Consider the following 19,008-nt stretch of genomic DNA (forward strand, 5'->3'; position numbering starts at 1 on the left):
TAATAATAACAATTCTGTTCTCCAAGTAATTAATTTATTGTTAAATTTATTCGTGTAGAATAAAGCGCACAGATTGTATTTTAAAAATTGTTAAATATTAGTTCACAATCAATCATCAGAAATGTATTCATACTGATAAACTGGTCTCCAAATAATTTAGTTAATGTTAAATTAATTTGTGTTAAATTAGTTTAATGTAATTTGTTGTTGCTTTAAGGCAAACGGGCATTGTTTAAATATAAGTTCAAAATGAAACATCCAATAATTACAGTTAAATCTTAAGCTCACAAATATCATACAGTTAGCAATGTGAATGCAGTTTTCCACACCAAATGTTCTTATGTATTTTTTTTTACTAATGTAAATTCTCTGGACGGGTTCGCATCGGAAATTTATTGAATTAAAAAAAATGCTTCCCAGGGGCTCCCATTGCCTCAATAAACTCACGCAGGGGTTTCGAATCTTATCAACCTGGAATGAAGTTGACTCAGTTGGACTCCAGGAGCTCTATAAGTATTGTTAGGGAGAGTCCGGCCTCTGCCCCCGTTCACAGCTACTTGTGGGTCCCTGACAGCAGGGGTTTCTGGGTAATGGGCCGTGGAGAGCCCAAGCACTAATGTGCTTAATCGTGTCTGAAATGACAGAAGAGCCCAGGGACACCAGCCTTTATTATGTTGGCCCATGTATACAGAGAGAAGACTCATTCAATTTCTGCTTCCGAGGGTGCGAACGGGTCCCAGAGCGGAAGAGGACGGGAGACGGAGCGAGCGAAGTGTGTCCTCTTCATGTGTCACTTGGGACAAAAGCGGGGTGAATCCCATTAAAGAGCGCCTAACACTTATTCGAATTAAAAATCATGTTTCTCTCTCCCTTCTTGGCTGACACCATGTCTCCTTAAGCAGGTATTAAACCGCTGATGGAATTTAAATTCGTCCGTGTGAGATTTTAATCGCAATTTTTTATCGAGAGCCAGCAGTGATAAAAGCCTGGCTTGTTAAACAAAGTCAACCTATAAATGAATATGGATCTCTTAAAAAGCGATACGAGCATGTAGGTCACACGCCATAAAAACGTCATTCTTTTCAATTCCGTTTATTTGTGGAACACTTTTCATGATATATAACATTTTTAAACAGGTTTATATTGTAGATAGCATGATTCTACTTTATGATTAAGACTAATGTGGATAGGTTGCTCTGTCAAAGTAATGTGCATATTGATGATAGTAAATTCAGGCAGGTAAGGATGATATTTGTCATGGAGATACTCTGTGACCATAAATGGACTGTTGGGCACACACACACACAAATAGGTATTGATGGTAAAGTGTGAAATAATTTGCAGCTATTGTTTGTAGAAAACATAGTACTGGAAATATTTTATTCCCTGTGTAAAAGTTTTTCAGCAGTGCTTTAAATGACATTTTATATACTAAAATTGAGAGGAGCATGTGATATGATTGATCACAGCTAGTCCCACATCAATAATCATTGCTAGTCTAATCCAAAATCGTTGCTGGACCAATCAGATGAATTCTAGCCTCCAATAAATTAGCCCATTCATCCTACCTTTCTTATCTTCATTTTAAAGAAACCCCCATCCACCCCATTACCCTTTTCCTCCTTTACCAGGGAGAGATCTCGAGATCTATTTGAGCTTGGACCGCTTGTCTTGCTACATGACCAGGTGGGAGCCCTGGGCTTAAGTATCTCCGAGCTCAGGGTTCTCTCCTGAGGCAGCATGCCAAATCTGCTAATTATTTCAAGCAATAGCTAAGTGTGAACTTTTTAAATATATTGGACCTTTTGAATGGTATGGCCTGAGGGCAGGGCCAAGAAATTAGGATGTCCACCATAGGCTGCATCCGAAATTGCCTACTACAAGGTATCAGATGGTCTTTTACGCCTTAAAAAGTCTTAAATTCACTAAAATATGTTATTAGGTCTTAAATCATTTTAAACTGGTGTTAATTTTCTTATGTCCATGTAAAGTTACCCAATCAGGCAAACACCCAACCAGTCATCAGCAATACATCAAAATAAAATGTTTAACAAAAGTTTATTTATTAACTCTATTTTCCAAAATGGTTTAATTATCTTCCTTATGATCACATTTGATTTTAATGGTTTTGTAATGTTTTATCTCTGCCATTAGAAAAAATAACTACGCATTTAGCCATGTGTATGTCTGAAATTTAAGTCATAATCATCTTAAAGGCCTTAAAAAGTCATATATGCGACTTGCTGAAACCTGCAGAAATGGGTTGCAGCTGGAAGGGCACCCACTGCGTAAAACATATGCTTGATAAGTTGGCGGTTCATTCTGCTGTGTTTAATAAAGGGACTAAGCCGAAAAGAAAATAAATGAATGAAACCTGCATGCATACTCTTTTTCACATACTATATAGGAAAGTATACGGTTTCGGACGCAGCCATACATTTATCGCAGGTATGTTGGTGTGAGTAACGTGTGTGCCAGAATGGTCAGAAGCAACTAAAAAATTCCTTGGCATGACGCAGTAAATAAATATTGTGAATTTTGTTTATTTTTTCATTTTATTTCATTTTTCTGTATAGCACTATTTTTTTCTAAGCTGTGGGAGATTTTCACCTTAAATAAGACTCAAATGTATTCCTTGCTGCCAGGTCACCTTAGTTTTCTCCATCCCAAGTTTCATACTTGCGTAATCAAGCAATATGAATATGATTTAAGCGATGATTGCATTCTGCGATCGTGATTACATTATAAGGAAAATTTTCAGCTTTATTCAGATTTTTTTTTTTACCTATATCCCATGATGCTGTTTAAAAATACATTTAGGGGTACAACGACGTTATTCTTCTCACAGTTCATCTGTTCAGTATTAAAATAACTATTAAAATTAACCAAAAACCTTCTGCATGAACCTTTCTGCAGCAATTCAGTTGAATACAAAGAGTAAATAATCTGGAGGAATAAAATACAGGGATCTCAAAAGAGCTTTGGCCACAGACATGCTTGTGATTCTAACGTCATGTTAAAATACCAAGCATAATGTTAATTTTCATGATGGACAAAAATAAAGCACCAAACCAAACATTCCCCTCATTCAGTTTTTTATAAAGTGTTTGTGTGTGTGTGGATTATTTGTAGCACAACTTTTTTATTTGAAGTGATTTGTTTCAGTTCTTTTAAATGGAAGTTTTCAGATCGAAACTGCAGCTTGCAAAATCTTTATAGAAACAGAAAGCAAATGGAGAGTAGATGCTGTTTATAAAATCTCAAGCAAACATAAACATCCGGTTACATTAATAATACTGTAGTACAGATCATCTTTAGATTTCTCTGTCCCCAGCAGGGTTTCAGTTCTCGCCTCTCAAATTTTTTTTATTTATTTTTTTTCTTCTCTTTTTGTCGTGGAACCCACAGCGAGCCAAGGAGCTGTTGGTAAATCCAAATGAATGTCGGATAATCAATCCTGAGCTCAAGAGATTTCTCCTCCTCAGACTCCTCTTTTTCTCCTCCGCTCTGCCTCATTTAGCAGGGAGGCGCAGTGGGGCCGGGCGTCCAGCCCACATTGGGCTAGATCTGACCCCGTGGAGGAAGAAAGGGATAAGCAGGGGTTTAGTCACATATCGACAGCTGTCTGCTCATCAGTGCCTTGCGTCTCTTCAAACGCCACATGAATGTGCACTGATTAGAAGAGCGCAAGAGACGTGAACAGTTTGCAAACACGCACACACATTTGTGCAAGCCACCTGCCCAAAGAAAGAAAAGTTAACTGCTTGGTGGTCAAAAAAAATATTTATTATTTTTTTGTGATATGTAATGTGTATTTATATACCACTTTTATCATCTATGGTCATACACCCAAAGTGCTTCACAATCATGAGGGGGGTCTCTCCTCACCAACAACAGTATGCAGCATCCACTTGGATGATGCAGCGGCAGCCACAGGACAACGGCGCCAGTGCGCTCACCACACACCAGCTATTGGTGAAGTGGGGAGACAGTGATAGAGCCAATTTGGTGGATAGAGATGATTGGGAGGTGATGATGGGTAAGGGCCGATGGAGAGAATTTTGCCAGGACACCGGGGTTACACCTCTACCCTTCACTAGAAGTACCATGGGATTTTTTAATGACCACAGAGATTCAGGACCATATACAATATCAAACGCTACTTCTTATGAATACATGTCTGTAATAAAAAGTCCAAAAAGAACTGTCATTTTTGGGATTTTGATAAGTTTGATACAGCGTGTTCGCAATGTTTTAAAATGTCTTAAGTTTCAAAAACAAAATTTCAGGCTTTAAAAGTCTTAAACTCACTGAAATGTTTTGTTGTTGGTTTTAAATGGTTTTTGTATGCCCCAGTAAATCGGCATTACATCTGTCCAATCTCAACAATCCATCTCAATCAAATTTTATTTTTTAACTGTATTAACCTCTCATATATGGGTTTATTTTTTCCCTTTTAAACAATTTGTTTTAATATTTTGAATGTATTTACAACAACCTGACCTGGACAGATTGTTATGCATACATGTAGTTTATTGAAGTTAAAAACTTTTCAATTTTTTGAGAAAGAAATGTTGAAAAAAATCTGTATGTGTGCTAGGGTTTGCATTTTGAGACATTATTTAAAATATGTGGCTTGGAAATAACTTTTTTTTTCATGGGAAAAGTGAAATTCTTTTCCACTAACCCAATCTGGCCATTTGAATAAAAGTAAAAGTCTAAAATGTCTCCCCTTTTAAAAAAACATCCAATGGTGTTTTTTTTTTATTTTTTATTTTTTATTTTTTATCATCGCTGTGCCAGTGAGAGTGGTTGAGCTCAAGTGCATCAAACGAAAAGTGTCTTGAAGGGGGTGTGGTCTAAATACTAAAGAGCATTTGATTGGTTATGATGCAAGAAGAAACTGTACTGTGAGTAACATGAATAAAACCTTTGGGTCACACTTTACAATAAGGTTCATTAGTTAATGAAAATTAATGCATTTACTAAGATGAATAAACAATGAACAATACATTTACTACTGTATTTGTTTATGTTAGTTAACGTTAGTTAATGAAAATACAGTAGTTCATTATTAGTTCATGTTAACTCATGGTGCATTAACTAATGTTAACAAGCATGGACTTGGATGTTAATAATGCATTAGTAAATATTCAATTATGATTATTAAATGCTTTACATATGTTGTTCATGATTAGTTTATGTTAGTAAATGCATTAACTAATGAACCTTATTGTAAAGTGTTACCAACCTTTGGTACATTTGGGTAAAAGTGACAAACTACACGCTTGACATGTTTATATTAGTTTTACATCTTCTAGATGCAAATTGTGTCTGTTTTGGGGCACACTAGTTTATAGATATGCTAAAAAAAACAATAATAATACTGATACTGATTTAATAATACTGATTTTTAAATTTCATGGGACCTTTAAAAAGTCTTAAATTAACTTTCACTGTACGGAAAAGAGCTGCTGCGGCATTCTGCTTAATTAACTTCTGCTTCTTAAATTAAGATTGAAAGTCATTTAAAAAGATTGAAAGTCATGTCTCGGCAATGTTGTTGAGTAGCAGAAGTCTCACACTGGGGCCGTTTGCTTTTTTTTTCTCTGCACATTCATGATTCCAAAATAACATGAGTTGCCTAGTTTGTGAATTTTCATTGAGTTGAATCTCTTGTAAAATAATGGTCTGGTTATATGCAGATTTGCCTTTATACTCATCAGTGTGCTACACACCAGCTCTTGGAATTAATTGTTTTATTCGCAGTTATACTTTATAGTCTTCAAAAAACATACTGAGATCTAAAATCAGCTCAACGGAGATCTTGGCTTTGCGAGCCGTCAAGCAGCCCCTTGAGGAAGACCACTTTGTGTTCCAAACGAAATGGTTATTAGCAAGCTAATGTCTGTTCTATTATTGAATCTCTATTATTGAATTATTGATCTCTTTTGGTGTGCTTCATATGTGAAGTCAGTGAGCAGTGATGTCCTGACGTTAAACTAAAATCTATAAAGCAGTTGTTCTCTGCATTATATATGCTTGTTAAGAGGCTTTGAAAAATTATCAACTCAACAACTGATCTTTTTGCTAATGTGGAACACCACAAACGTCTCGTCAATGTTATTGAGTAGAAAAACACTCACATTGGGGTCATTTGCTTTTTTCTCTGCGCAATAAAGGGTGACGTTGACTTAAAACTTGGCTGCAAACTTCCCGACTGACTTGATTGTGAATCATTGTGCCAATTGTTGTAAAGCATTGTTGGAATCTGGATTTGTTTTATCCTGGCTGTGATTTGCAAAGCTTTACAGAGATAGAGAGAGAGAGTGAGCTGAGGGGAAGTAATTAAGTCCAAATCCATTTAGGTCATTTAATTAATTGAGGGACACGTTCACTGGTTTCCCAGTTCTATCAGTGTTCACATCAGCCTTGAGTGCTGATTGAGATGCCATTTGGAGCATGTATTAATGGCAGCAGAGAGAGCAGCTTGGAGGAACGGGCTGTCTGGTCTTATCTGCACAACGACGCTGAGGTCTCAAACTTTTGGGTCTCTAAAGAGTGCTTCGCCTTGAGCGAAAGGGACATCTTTATTAAAAAATAGTAGGACAAGAGTTTGTTAAGGATTAATTTGACCTGATTCCTCTGAGACATTGAAATATTTTTGGAGTCCTTTTATTTGTGGACTTTAGCAGCATTAAATGGAAATTAATTAATTTTAATGCACGTTATTGGTGTTATTGTTCATAGTTTAGCCATGCATGCTTTAGAACTGTTCTTCTAGAATTTAAAATAAAAATAGTTTATTACTGTATGTTGTTTTGTGTTTTGCTTCTTTTTTTAATATATATTTTGTTTCAAGTTGTGCTGTGCTTTCTCTTACGTTTTTTGTTTTTTTTGTTTAATGTGTTTTGTGTTTTGCTTTTTAACGTTGCGCATAGTTTATTGTGAAATGCATTGTTTAATGTGTTTTGTTTTTTTATGTCATGTTATGTTGTCTTGCGCTTTGTGTTTTGTTATGTTTTGTTTTGTTTTGTGTTGTTTTTTTATGTTATGTTATGTTGTGTTGTGCTTTGTTTCATGTGTTTTGTTTAATGTGTTTTGTGTTATGTTTTGTTTTATGTGTTTTGTTTAGTTTTTTTCACGTTATGTAGTGTTGTACTTTGTTTAATGTGTTTTGTTTAATGTTTTTTGTTTGTGTTATGTTGTGTTGTGCTTTGTTTTGTGTTCTGTTTAATGTGTTTTGTGTTACAGTATGTTTTGGTTTTATGTTGTTATGTTATATCGTGTTGTACTTTGTTTAATGTGTTTTGTTTTGTTTTTATGTTATGTTGCGCTCAGTGTGTTGTGTTATGCATTGTTTTATGTATTTTGTTTAACCTGTTTTGTGTCATGATTTGTTTTTTTGTGTTGTGTTGTGTTATGTTGTGTTGTGTTGTGTTGTGTTGTGTTGTATGACTACATTACATACACACGTCATGATTTTGCCAATTATGATGCGATCCTGGATAAACATCTTATGTTGATCCTGGAACATCATTTTTGTTCAAAAATGTAATCCACCTATTCCCTTCGTCTAAGATCAACCATAACTAAATTATTCCAAAAATCAGAGGGGAATAATAGTTTGATAACCATCATGTAGAAGTGCATAAACTTAACTGTAAGCCTAAACTTAAATGCTAAATGTATCCCTTTATTCTAATTAGCTGATTGGAATGTTGTTCTAGGATTAATATAGATGTTAATCCAGGAACATGTCCCACTAGGTGAAATCAGGTTGGCCAATTCCATCAATTCAATTTGACTTATTTTTCTTACCTTTGTGTCATTGTACACTCATTTTTACATGGGTGAAAATAATTTGAATAATTTGAATCTGGAAGATTTCTATTCAGCTAAAACATTTAATGCTTCAAAACTTTTACCTTCGTGTGATTAAACAAATCCATATAAACGGAACAGTTTAATCCAACTCTTATCAGTTTATAAGACGAGCATACTTAATTAGAAATTTTATTTTATTTTTTCCATTCAAATTATTCAAATGTGGTCACTTAATCTCAAGCGTGCTTGCTTAGAGTAAGAACCCATGGGATTAATTCTTGTGTCAATTAGGCATGGTTATGTTTCTGATCGCAGATGTGAATAATAGCTGTTTATATGTATTGGATTCATATGAATACATTGATTTAGACTTTAAACAGAGAGACACACATCTCTAACATGTAATTGAAAAATATTTTAATTTGTTTTCCAAAGATGATGAAAATCTTACGGGTTTGGAATGAGAGTGAGTAAATGTCTCTCAGACATTCATCACAGTTCAGATGAAAGGACTATTAGCACTTCCGCCTCATTGGGGCTAAAAGTAGTAAATTTTAGTGTGCGCTGTAATTTGTCTCACAGCATTTCTACTACAGGCATGAATGAGGCCTCAAATCATGGGGCTTATTCAGGAGAGACGTGCTAGTATTTTTTCTAAGCAATCTGGCTGATTTTCTTTTCTATAGTAGTTGATGCATAAAAAGATACTGGGAAAAAAATAGAATAACAGTTAGCAACCACCCACAACACCCTGGCATCATCGCACCGCTTGCTATTTCTGCAGAAATTGATTCTGATTTTTGAGGTGGGGATATTTTCACAAGTAAGAATTGTTTAATAGTCCTATGCTTTTCCCACTTTAGTTTATCTTCGTTCTGTACTTATCAGTTTTCACATGATCTCTTTCTCATGATCCGTTCCTTGAAAAGCAGCTCAACTTTTTGCTTTGGATCTGCAGTCATAAGACATGCGGATGGTATAGCTTGTGCTCGGCTGTCATGATCCTCGTTTGTTTGTGTCCATATGAAAACGACCCCATGATCCTTTCAGCTTTGTACTGGAGAAGATGCTGCTTCACATTTTGTGCTGTTTTAGTTGTAGAAAAGTGTGTGTTGTGCTCCATTAGGAGCGTCACTGCCTGTCCCTGTACTCCGTTCCCTAAGTATAGCTAATCCATCACACAAAATATCCCATTATAAAGCCCTGAGAGGGTGTATATCTTTTTTTTTTTTGTGTGTGTGATTACTGCAAAAGTAAGATGTTTATTTAAGTTGATGAACTAAAAATAGAGGCTGATCATTTAAATCTTAGTAGCACAATGTACTATACTGTTTCTAATTTCAGATACTGTTCTGTTCTGTTCTGTTTGGTTAAGTCTGTATTATTAATTTCAAGTAATTAGATCAGATCTGTGTGTTTGCAGACACAACCAAACCTATGCATATGGGTTGCTTTGGTAACAACGTAGGCGTACCCACATATGTGAGAAGGCTTTCAAAATGGATCCAGGAAAAATAGAGGTGCATCATCTCAGTCTGTAAATAAATGCCCTGTCAAGTCGCAGTGCAAAACTTCATGTGTACAAGAAAAACTCAGAGATGGAGGAAATAATTTTGTGATAATCCATGCACCTTCAAATGGGTTTAAGTCAGATTTGAATATGTATGCATGTATTATAATAACTGCAGCTAAAATAAATAATAAAAATATAAAAAAGTATAAAAAAAAAATTAATAAAGGTGCTATTAAAAAAATGTGCATGGATATAGTTTATACCCAGTAATAAATGCAGAGTTCCAAACAATTCCTTCATGTAGCCAGCAGCTAGCTCTCTGCAACTCTTCATTATTGCCCACTGAAGCTAAGCAGTACCTAGACCACAACGCTGCCGGAAGTAGTGTTAGTAAGACCAGCAGAAGGCCCTCAGCCTGCAGTCTGTGTGGGTCCTAACACCCCAGGATAGTGAAGAGGACTCTGCTCAGTGAGTGCCGTCTTTCGGATGAGATGTTAAATCCTGACTCTCTGTGGTTTTTAAAAATTCCAGGATGTCATTTGAAAAAGAATATTAAACCCAGGCATCCTGGCCAAACTTGCCCACTGGTCACTGTCCATCATGGCCTTCTAACCATCACCTTTTTATAACTGGTTTTATCACCCTGTCTCCTCTCCATCAATCAACTGGTGTAGTGATGTGGTGTGTGGATTGAACATAATTATGTCGTCTCAAAAAAAGCCTTAAGAATTTTGCTGTTTCAACTGATTTTAAATAAGTAGGTTGAATTAGCAGCAGAAGTCATTTTTGAGTGTAGTTGAAAGCAAAATTATGCATTTTAATTATTTAAAAAATATTTTTTTCAATTAATTAACAGAGCAAGGACATTATTTACAGTATTTCCTATATATACTGTGTATATATATATATATATATATATATATATATATATATATATATATATATATATATATATATATATATATATATATATATATATATACATATATATATATATATATATATATATATATATATATATATATATATATATATATATATATATATATATATATATAGTTTAGAAAAAATATTTTTGTAATAATAATCAATAGCCCCCATACAATTGGCTACAGACAAATCCCTTTTTTCCAATGATTTGCATAATTAACCTAATATGCCTTTAATATGCACTTTAATATGAATTCTAGTGTTTTAAAATAACTATAAAAATATTACGTACTGTCATTCTGAGCAAATCTGAAGGTTGAAATGAGTGTTCATTGGTCATTGTTTAAATGTGAATAAGCTTGAGTAGCCTGAGTTAAATCTGTTCATCATACTGTATAAAGTGTGTATTTCTCATTAGAATACTTGTAGTTAATGTTCAGTTCATATGCTGAAGCATCAGATATGAATATTCAAATTCTTTCAATGAACAGCAGAGTCTCAGATTCCAGATTTGTTATCAGTAGCACTTAATTTCCAATATAAACCCTGCGTCCTAAAGCAAAACCATTTGAGCTCTACTATACTAAAGGACAGTCTGTCCTTTGTATCATGTAGACCAACCTGATGCCAAACTCATTAACGTCAGTATCTCAATCCATTATGAATCTAATACAAACACTCAATGCGGTCATTAATAATTCAGCCCACTTTCAATAGGACATTTTGGCAGAAGAGTTTTCTTCTTTTTTTTCTCCATTGCTCTGAAAATAAGTTTTTGATCCATCCCTGTTGGCCTCGTGTAAAAGCTGACAGACTGCGACGGCATCCCAGCAGCCTTTGCGGTTAATTGAGTTAAGTCACCTGTGAAAGACTGTACAGTCCGAGTCAATGAGCCAGGTGTCCCCCAGGCTGGGGGCCTTATAAAATAACCTATTGTGCTCTCTTTTTCTCTTTTTTTCTGAGTTCTGCTTCTTCATTATGACATCGGACGTGCTAATAAGAGCTGCACTTCCACCAACTCGGTGTGACTGCAGGATTCTTGCATACTAAATTGCATTTAAGCGAAAATTCAATCATTATTTACACCCACTGTTGACTTACTTTCCTCTCTCACACTGGTTGCTGTTTATTTAGGCAGTTGGTCCACATGGCGATGCTTTCAAGCTTCCGAAATTAAGCCAAATAACCATTACAGCAGTACATATGACTCATGCACTGCATTACAAGTCTTGTAAAATTGTATGAACCATTTTATAACACTTTCTAAAGCTTGAAAGCCTCAGTTCATATTTCAAATAATTGGATGTATAAGAGTAGCTAGCGCAATTTTAAGTCATGCCTGTTTGAAATGGCACACCAATGACTTTCACAATCATTTAGTCTCATTTACAAGTTGTTCAGTCATATATAAGAGCAAATAAATCTTATTTATTGTGAGCTTCCCAGTGACCATTGTCATCATGGCTCTGTTTTTTTTTTTTTTTTTTCAGGTGGTCTTCAGTCTACTCTGGGTCATGCTGTGTGGCTGAATTCTATGCTGTAGCTGAAATGAGGTTGGTGATTTTGGGGTCGCGGCCCCTTTTGGCCTTGACCCTCATGCTCACCCTCACCTGCCTAAAGCATCTGTGCCATGGTGCAACACCCTTTCCTCAGGATCTGGAGCCCATCAGGACCGTTGGTAGTGAACGTAAGTACTCTGAAATAGTGCTGAACAATAAATCAGTATCAAATATGTGAATCCATAATAGGGGTTTCAAAGGCCGCATTTACACTGCACTGTTCAAGTGACTCAATTCCGATTTTTATTTATTTTTCTCCCATGTGGCACAGATCGGATATGGCCCATGTACAGTATGTGTAAGCAGGAACAAATCTCATGGATTCCGATTTACTCAAATCAGATTTTGGCCTTGTTCATATGTGGAAATTTATCCGATATGAATCGGATCTGTGGTGACTCACTGACTCTTTGTTTCCCCTTTGACCTTTGACTACTGGCTTGTTTGTGAGGTGACGTTTAATCTCTTCTTTTAGCTGTTACTGCAAAAATGTTACTTGTGGATCTAGACATGAGTGTGTCTGCAGAGCAAATTTTCTCATCACGTTGCCATCTTTATGGAGCAGCTGATCGCCACGGCCTTTTAACATCAGTGTCCATGTCACTAGATATATTTCCATCTAAAAATGCAAATGAACTTTAAGCGCAAAACTGGATTACAGCATAAAAGATGTGCGAATAAAGCAGTGTTTTTATCCAATGAATCAAAGCGACCAAAATCATCTCTTCCTGATTAACTGGCGCCAAATATCAACAGTAAAAATGGAATTTACTACGGTAAAAGAAGCTGCATGGTTCTTTTCTTCATTTAATAAATGACTTGTGCCTCAGAAGGCAATCCTGACACGCAATGAACGTGCGGTGGAGTTTGAAGGCATGAGACGCAGAGGACGGATGCTCTTGATTCTAGAGGTCATTAATAATGTAATAATACTAATACTGAAACGGTTAAGGTGTTCTAGAATGACCAAAATAACATTTCAGATGTTTTACAATGTGCTCAGCCTGCTGGTTTGTTCATTCGCACACATTTTATTGTCACATGATCTCTTATAACAAAAGCACAATATTTGCACATATTGGAATTGGAATAAAGGTGTTTCCATTGATAGGGAAAATAAAAAACTTTTCCATCTGGGCCATTTGAAAAATTCTCTAGCCTTTAGCCCTTTATAAGTCTAACATTTCATTCATAATGGTCTTACAAAAGTCTTAAATTTAACTCAGTGAAACTTGCAGAAACCTTGTATACAATGCTATAGCCTACAACAGCCGAGCTAACCTAATTGTTCTAGTCAAGCCTTTTAAATTGCATTTTAAACTGAATGCTAGTATCTTGAAAAATATCTAGTCAAATATTATGCACTGTCATCATGGCAAAGATAAAAGAAATCAGTTATTAGAAATGAGTTATTAAAACTGTTATGTTTTAAAATGTGAAGAAAAGAATGTGAAATTGAATGTGAAATCTTCTTTCTGTTAAACATAAATTGGGGGAAATAAATGGGGGGCACTGCATAGAAAAATACTTAATCACAACAGTCTATTTACATTATTAAAATCCTTCCAAACAGACCTATTCCACTCATCTGATTAAATTATATTAAAATCTCCATATATGTCGCCGCAAAAGCAAACATCACAATGTCAGACTTTCCCAATATCGTGCAGCCCAACTCTGAAATACCACTGAGCGCTGCAGTTTCTGGCATAAAAGTGACATTATTCCACCGACATTATTTCAATTGTTTCCAACTTTAGTCAAGTGTTAAAACCTCAGTTTGTTTTTCATAGATTCGTAATTCAATCACGGCAGTCAGAATTATGAATGCTTTATCTAGCGTAATATATAGCAATAGGCGCATTAAACCGTACCCGGAGCTTAAAAGTAAACTGCCTGCCAAGCGATCAGATCTTGGCAGGCGTAAAGAGCTTCACACGCCAAATACATATATCAGCAGGCATGGCTTGCCAAGTCCATCCTCACCCCTCCTTCCTGTTCCCAGCCCTAATCTACCCCCATCCCGGTTTTCAGCCCCATGCTACTCCCCAGTTTCCAAACCCAGTGGGTCTGATGAGCAGCATCACTCTGAGCCGCTGTGAGGTTGTTACTAATTGGCAAATATAAACTCCTCAGTTTGGCTATGTAGCAAGCAGCAGGGTGTGGACAGGCCGACTCAATTACAAATGAGGTGTGATGGAAGTGTTCAGTTTATGTTGATGTTTTGCGGATAGCTCGTAATCTAGACATGTACTGTTCAACATTTTTGGGAAACCAATAAGCTTTATTTTACTTTGAATGCTTTGGCATAGCTTAGTGTCTTTTTTTCTTCTTCTTTTTGTCATTCCCTTCTAAATTGTGAACATTTCCTGAATTTAATTTGAAATTGCTAACACTATATGGAATTTTTATTATAAGATTAGATTTATTGGATGGATGGATGGATGGATGGATGGATGGATGGATGGATGGATGGATGGATGGATGGATGGATGGATGGATGGGTTGACAAATGATCAAAGGAAAGAGCTGTATGAAGGGATGGAAAGATGCAAAGACATGAATGGAAAATGTTTTGGGGATGGATGGATTGATGGATGTATGGATGATGGACGATTGGATTGTAGATGTATGGATTGATTGATTGAAAGTTAAATGGGTTGATGAATGATCGAAGGAAAGATCTGTATGGATGAATGGGTGGATGGATGGATGCAAAGACATTAATAGAAGGAGTGATAGAATTCATTGAGTGATAGAAAGATTAATGGGTTGATAAATGATGGAAGGAAATAGCTGCATGGCTGGATGGTTGGATAAAGGCTAAGACGTGAATGGAAGATGCGTGGATTATGGATGGATAGGTGGATGGATTGTAAATGTATTGATTGATTAATAGAAGGATAAATGGGTTGATGAATGATGGATGGTTTTGGTTGGATGGATGAATGGATGGATGGATGCAAAGACATAAATGGAAGGAGATGTGTGAATTATGAATGGATGAATTTGATTAATTGACTGACTGACTGACTGTTTGGTTGTTTGGTTGATTGGTTGATTGATTGATTGATTGATTGATTGATTGATTGATTGATTGATTGATTGATTGATTGATTGATTGATTGATTGATTGATTGATTGATTGATTGATTGATTGATTGATTGATCGAATGATTGAAATGGGTTAATAAATGATGGAGGAAGGTGCTCTATGGATGGATGGTTGGGTAAATGCAAAGACATGAACGGAAGGAGATGTGTGATGGATGGATTGTGGATGTATGGACTGATTGTTAGAAAGATAAATGGGTTGATGATGGAAGGAAAGAAAGATCTGCATGGATGGATAGATTGTGGATGTACTGATTGATTTTGCAAAAAGATGAATGAATTGATGAATGATGGATGGAAAGAGCTGAATGGATGGATGATAGATAGATGGATGCTAAAAATTTATTTATGTATCTTTGGGTGGGAAAAAATTAAGATGAATGAACAAAGAAACATTTATGGATAAACTAATAGGAAGATGGAAAGATTTGCAGGGTTGATAAAGTTGATGGATGGAATGCTATGTGTGAAAGGTAAAAATTATGAATTGATTGATGCCTGATGATATAAAGATGGATGGATGAAAGGGATTGGATGGAAAGATGAATGAATAATGGATGGAAAAAGAAACATCATGTTTTTGCATCCATCCATCCATTCATCCATCCAGCTCTTTACATTTATCATTCATCGACTCATTCATATTTCCATCAATGCATTCACAATCTATCCCTCCATCAACTTCACTACTCCTTCCATCATGCCTTTGCATCCATCCATCCATCCATCCATCCATCCATCCATCCATCCATCAATCCAACCATTCATCCAATCCATCATCCCCACAACTCCTTCTATTCCTATCTTTCCATCCATCCAACCAATTATCCAATCCATCATCCCCACTACTCCTTCCATTCATGTCTTTACATCCATCCATCCAACCATAGGAGATAGATTGATAGACCGACTGACTGACTGACTGACTGACTGACAGACTGACTGACAGACAGACAGACAGACAGACAGACAGACAGACAGACAGACAGACAGACAGACAGACAGACAGACAGACAGACAGACAGACAGACAGACAGACAGACAGACAGACAGACAGACAGACAGATAGATAGATAGATAGATAGATAGATAGATAGATAGATAGATAGATAGATAGATAGATAGATAGATAGATAAAAGAACCTGATACAGGTTTGAAATGACAGGAGTAAATGATGGCAGGATTTCAAATCTAGCTCGAGGTCCCATTTTCCCTTTCATTCAAGCTTTCAAAAAGAAAAAGAAAAAACTGCATGATGGATGTCCCATGATTGACAGGGGTGACTCGAGGGTCATGTTTGAGCAGGTACGAGAGCTCTGCATGGGTCTTTGTTCTGCTGAGACGAGTGAAGCACATTTGCGAGAGCTGGACTCGGAGCCTCAGCACCACTGCTGTACAGATAGCTAGGCTAATAGAGCTCTCCAAAAAAGAACATCACACGTGTAATGAGACCCATTTATCAACCATTTCCACCTGTGTATGTGTGTGTTTATGTGCTTACTATATTCTGTATGTGTGTGTGTTTTAACATCCTGAGACTTTGCCGTGTGCTAACACCTTTACCCAGTGTAACCTTTAAACCCATTAGATGACCAAGACCACATTCACACTGGAGCCACATTCAGGTGTCTTGCTCTGCTCGCTTTTTTTAGGGAATAAAAACTGCAACCGCTAATGTTTTGTTTTTGCTCATTAAGATGATGGTTTTTAAAGAAAGTGTTTGGCCTGGAATGGAATGTATGGGTTTGTTCTGGAGCGCAGGGCTGGTGGGAGCAACTTTAGCGCAAAGAGACCATATCAAAATATGCAAATGACTCAAGACAGGTTCCTCCATTTCTGTGATTTTCTTGCATCGTGGCTCAGGGAAGCTGTCAGCAAGTAGCACAATGGCTTTAACAAATAGTTGTTTTGTTTGCTTCTGTACACATGACACATTTTAATGTACAGTTTGATAGTGGTACTGTCCTAATTTTCAGGAATTCATTTGATTGTGGAGTGTATACAGAAACTGAATCACTGATTGTTACTGCAGTCAGTGCATTTGCATATTTTGATACTAGTCTCTTTCTCTCTCCATCATAGAAGGTCCCATCAGCCCTGTGGCCTTGGTGCAGCCCACACAATATTGGGCGAAAAACAGCATAATAACAAGCTTTAACAACAACACGGCATCCTTGTTGATTGCGTCCGTGTTTCTTGAGCTGTGCTTGTTGAGTGTGTTTTAGTGTATTAACAGAACCACACTAGTTGTTGATATATGGTTGATATGAGTTGTTGTTGATATATAATTGGGCATGTTACTTTAAAATTTACTTTAAACACCCATATTAGATATGTTGAATGAAATGGACACTATTGCATTTAATTAATGATTATTATAAAACATGGAACAAAAGTAAATTAACTGAACATAAATATGGGAGGCTGAGAAAAATGCTCATTTTAGGAGGATGTTTTTTGAAACGTTATTTTGAGGTTTTTACATCTTAGCTCTTCAAATATACATACTGTAGTAAACACATATTATGTCAAAATAAACTTTTATTGTGAATACAATTAATCAGTGCCCAGCATTAATAAAAATAAATACATTACTAATATAAGAATAAATGACTTCTAAAAAATGGAACAAAAATAGAATATAAATATACAGTATTATTGTAAATAATGCTGTAAATATTATTATAAATATTGCGGTATTATTTTTTTAAATATTATTTAGAGTATTGCAGAGTATTTTTGTATTTATATAAAATATAAAAATAGCATTTACACCTTTTCACATTTGAAAAAAAGATTTCTTTCAACAAATATTCAAATCTTAGCTGACATGATTACAGTAATGCCGTATGACTGGATCCTGTCTTTACTCACTGCAAGTTAGTGAAAGGGAAATATAATTGACATGATCGACTAATTTTCATAGAACTAATTAGATCATTTTTGCATGTCAGAACATTGCAAAAGTATTGTTATTTGCTTTGATGAAGTGGCTCCGTCTTACTTTTTGTTCTTAGTCAATCATCATCAGTTATGTGGTTGTCCCATCCCCCAACACACACATCAAATATCTTCAGTTATGTGCCCCATCACAGATGAGAAAGTCTGCTTAGATGAAAACTGTTAAAGGTAGCTCAATTACTGAAAATTATATATTAGTTATATGATGCCACAATTTGATGACAGTAACGGTAACAGCATTGTAATTTGCTTCATTACTCGCTACTTGAAAAAAAATTACCTTCATTAGTCACTGATGATGTGCATCTATGCAACGCATTTCTAATATTTCTATTATTTTAGAGTGTTTTGCCATAATCTAGCACACTTAAAGTCAATGTTTAAGAAAATGAACTATGCAAAATACAATGAACTAAAATGTCATGCTGTTTAACAATAGATTATACCAGAAAATCGTATTGGGTGTATTGAGAACATGAATCATCTAATAACATATTAACATATTAAACGTCCCCATTTAAGGATCACCAGCGAAATACAAATTAAATAAAATTTTAAACGTTTATTCTTAGTCACTATCCTTTAAAGTTTGAAAGTCTGCAGCAATTAATCTTGAGTAATTAAATCCGCAATGCTCAGTTTCTACCAGAACTTTTTGTAACCATTTACAAAGTCAGCGCATGTAAGCTGTTTTAATATTTAAGTTGAGTTTTTTTTTTTTTTAATAATGTGAAACGAATCTGAAATGTACCGCTCTAGTATTGTGGAATAATCTTTAATTATTTTGAAGAATTCTCAAATATTCATTGACGCTCAGAGTGTTTTTTCAGAGCTTCATGCGGATTGAAGTTAGCTTCTCATATCACTGGTTCAGCAGACACTCTGGGTGATCTTTATTGAGTGATGATCCCGCCGAGATCAGATGATGCTGTTTACCCAGTCGGTCTTTTTGAGAAGAGAGTAAAGTTTATGCTCCAATTTAACCCTTACAAGTTTGTTTACTGTATCTTCTGAACATCAGAGCGTGCTTGGGCTCCTGCGGTGGCCACCTGTGGTCTGCCAGGCTCAAAAAAATTGAATAATACAGTAATCGTTGAATAGCT

At 35.7% G+C, this 19,008-nt stretch overlaps 1 protein-coding gene across 7 annotated transcripts in view; it reads left to right on the forward strand.

Moving 5' to 3' along the window:
* Positions 1 to 19,008, forward strand: part of sema6cb (semaphorin 6Cb) — a 269,311-nt gene that overhangs the window by 163,137 nt on the left and 87,166 nt on the right. For all 7 annotated transcript variants that reach the window (XM_087285827.1, XM_087285830.1, XM_087285831.1 and 4 more), the window contains 1 exon segment: positions 11,761 to 11,957. In XM_087285827.1, the coding sequence (XP_087141953.1) occupies positions 11,819 to 11,957 (139 nt within the window). In that variant the 5' untranslated portion in view covers positions 11,761 to 11,818.

Source organism: Danio rerio, chromosome 16 (assembly GCF_052040795.2).
Source record: "Danio rerio strain M-AB ecotype USA chromosome 16, GRCz13ab, whole genome shotgun sequence".
Classification (NCBI taxonomy): domain Eukaryota; kingdom Metazoa; phylum Chordata; class Actinopteri; order Cypriniformes; family Danionidae; genus Danio; species Danio rerio.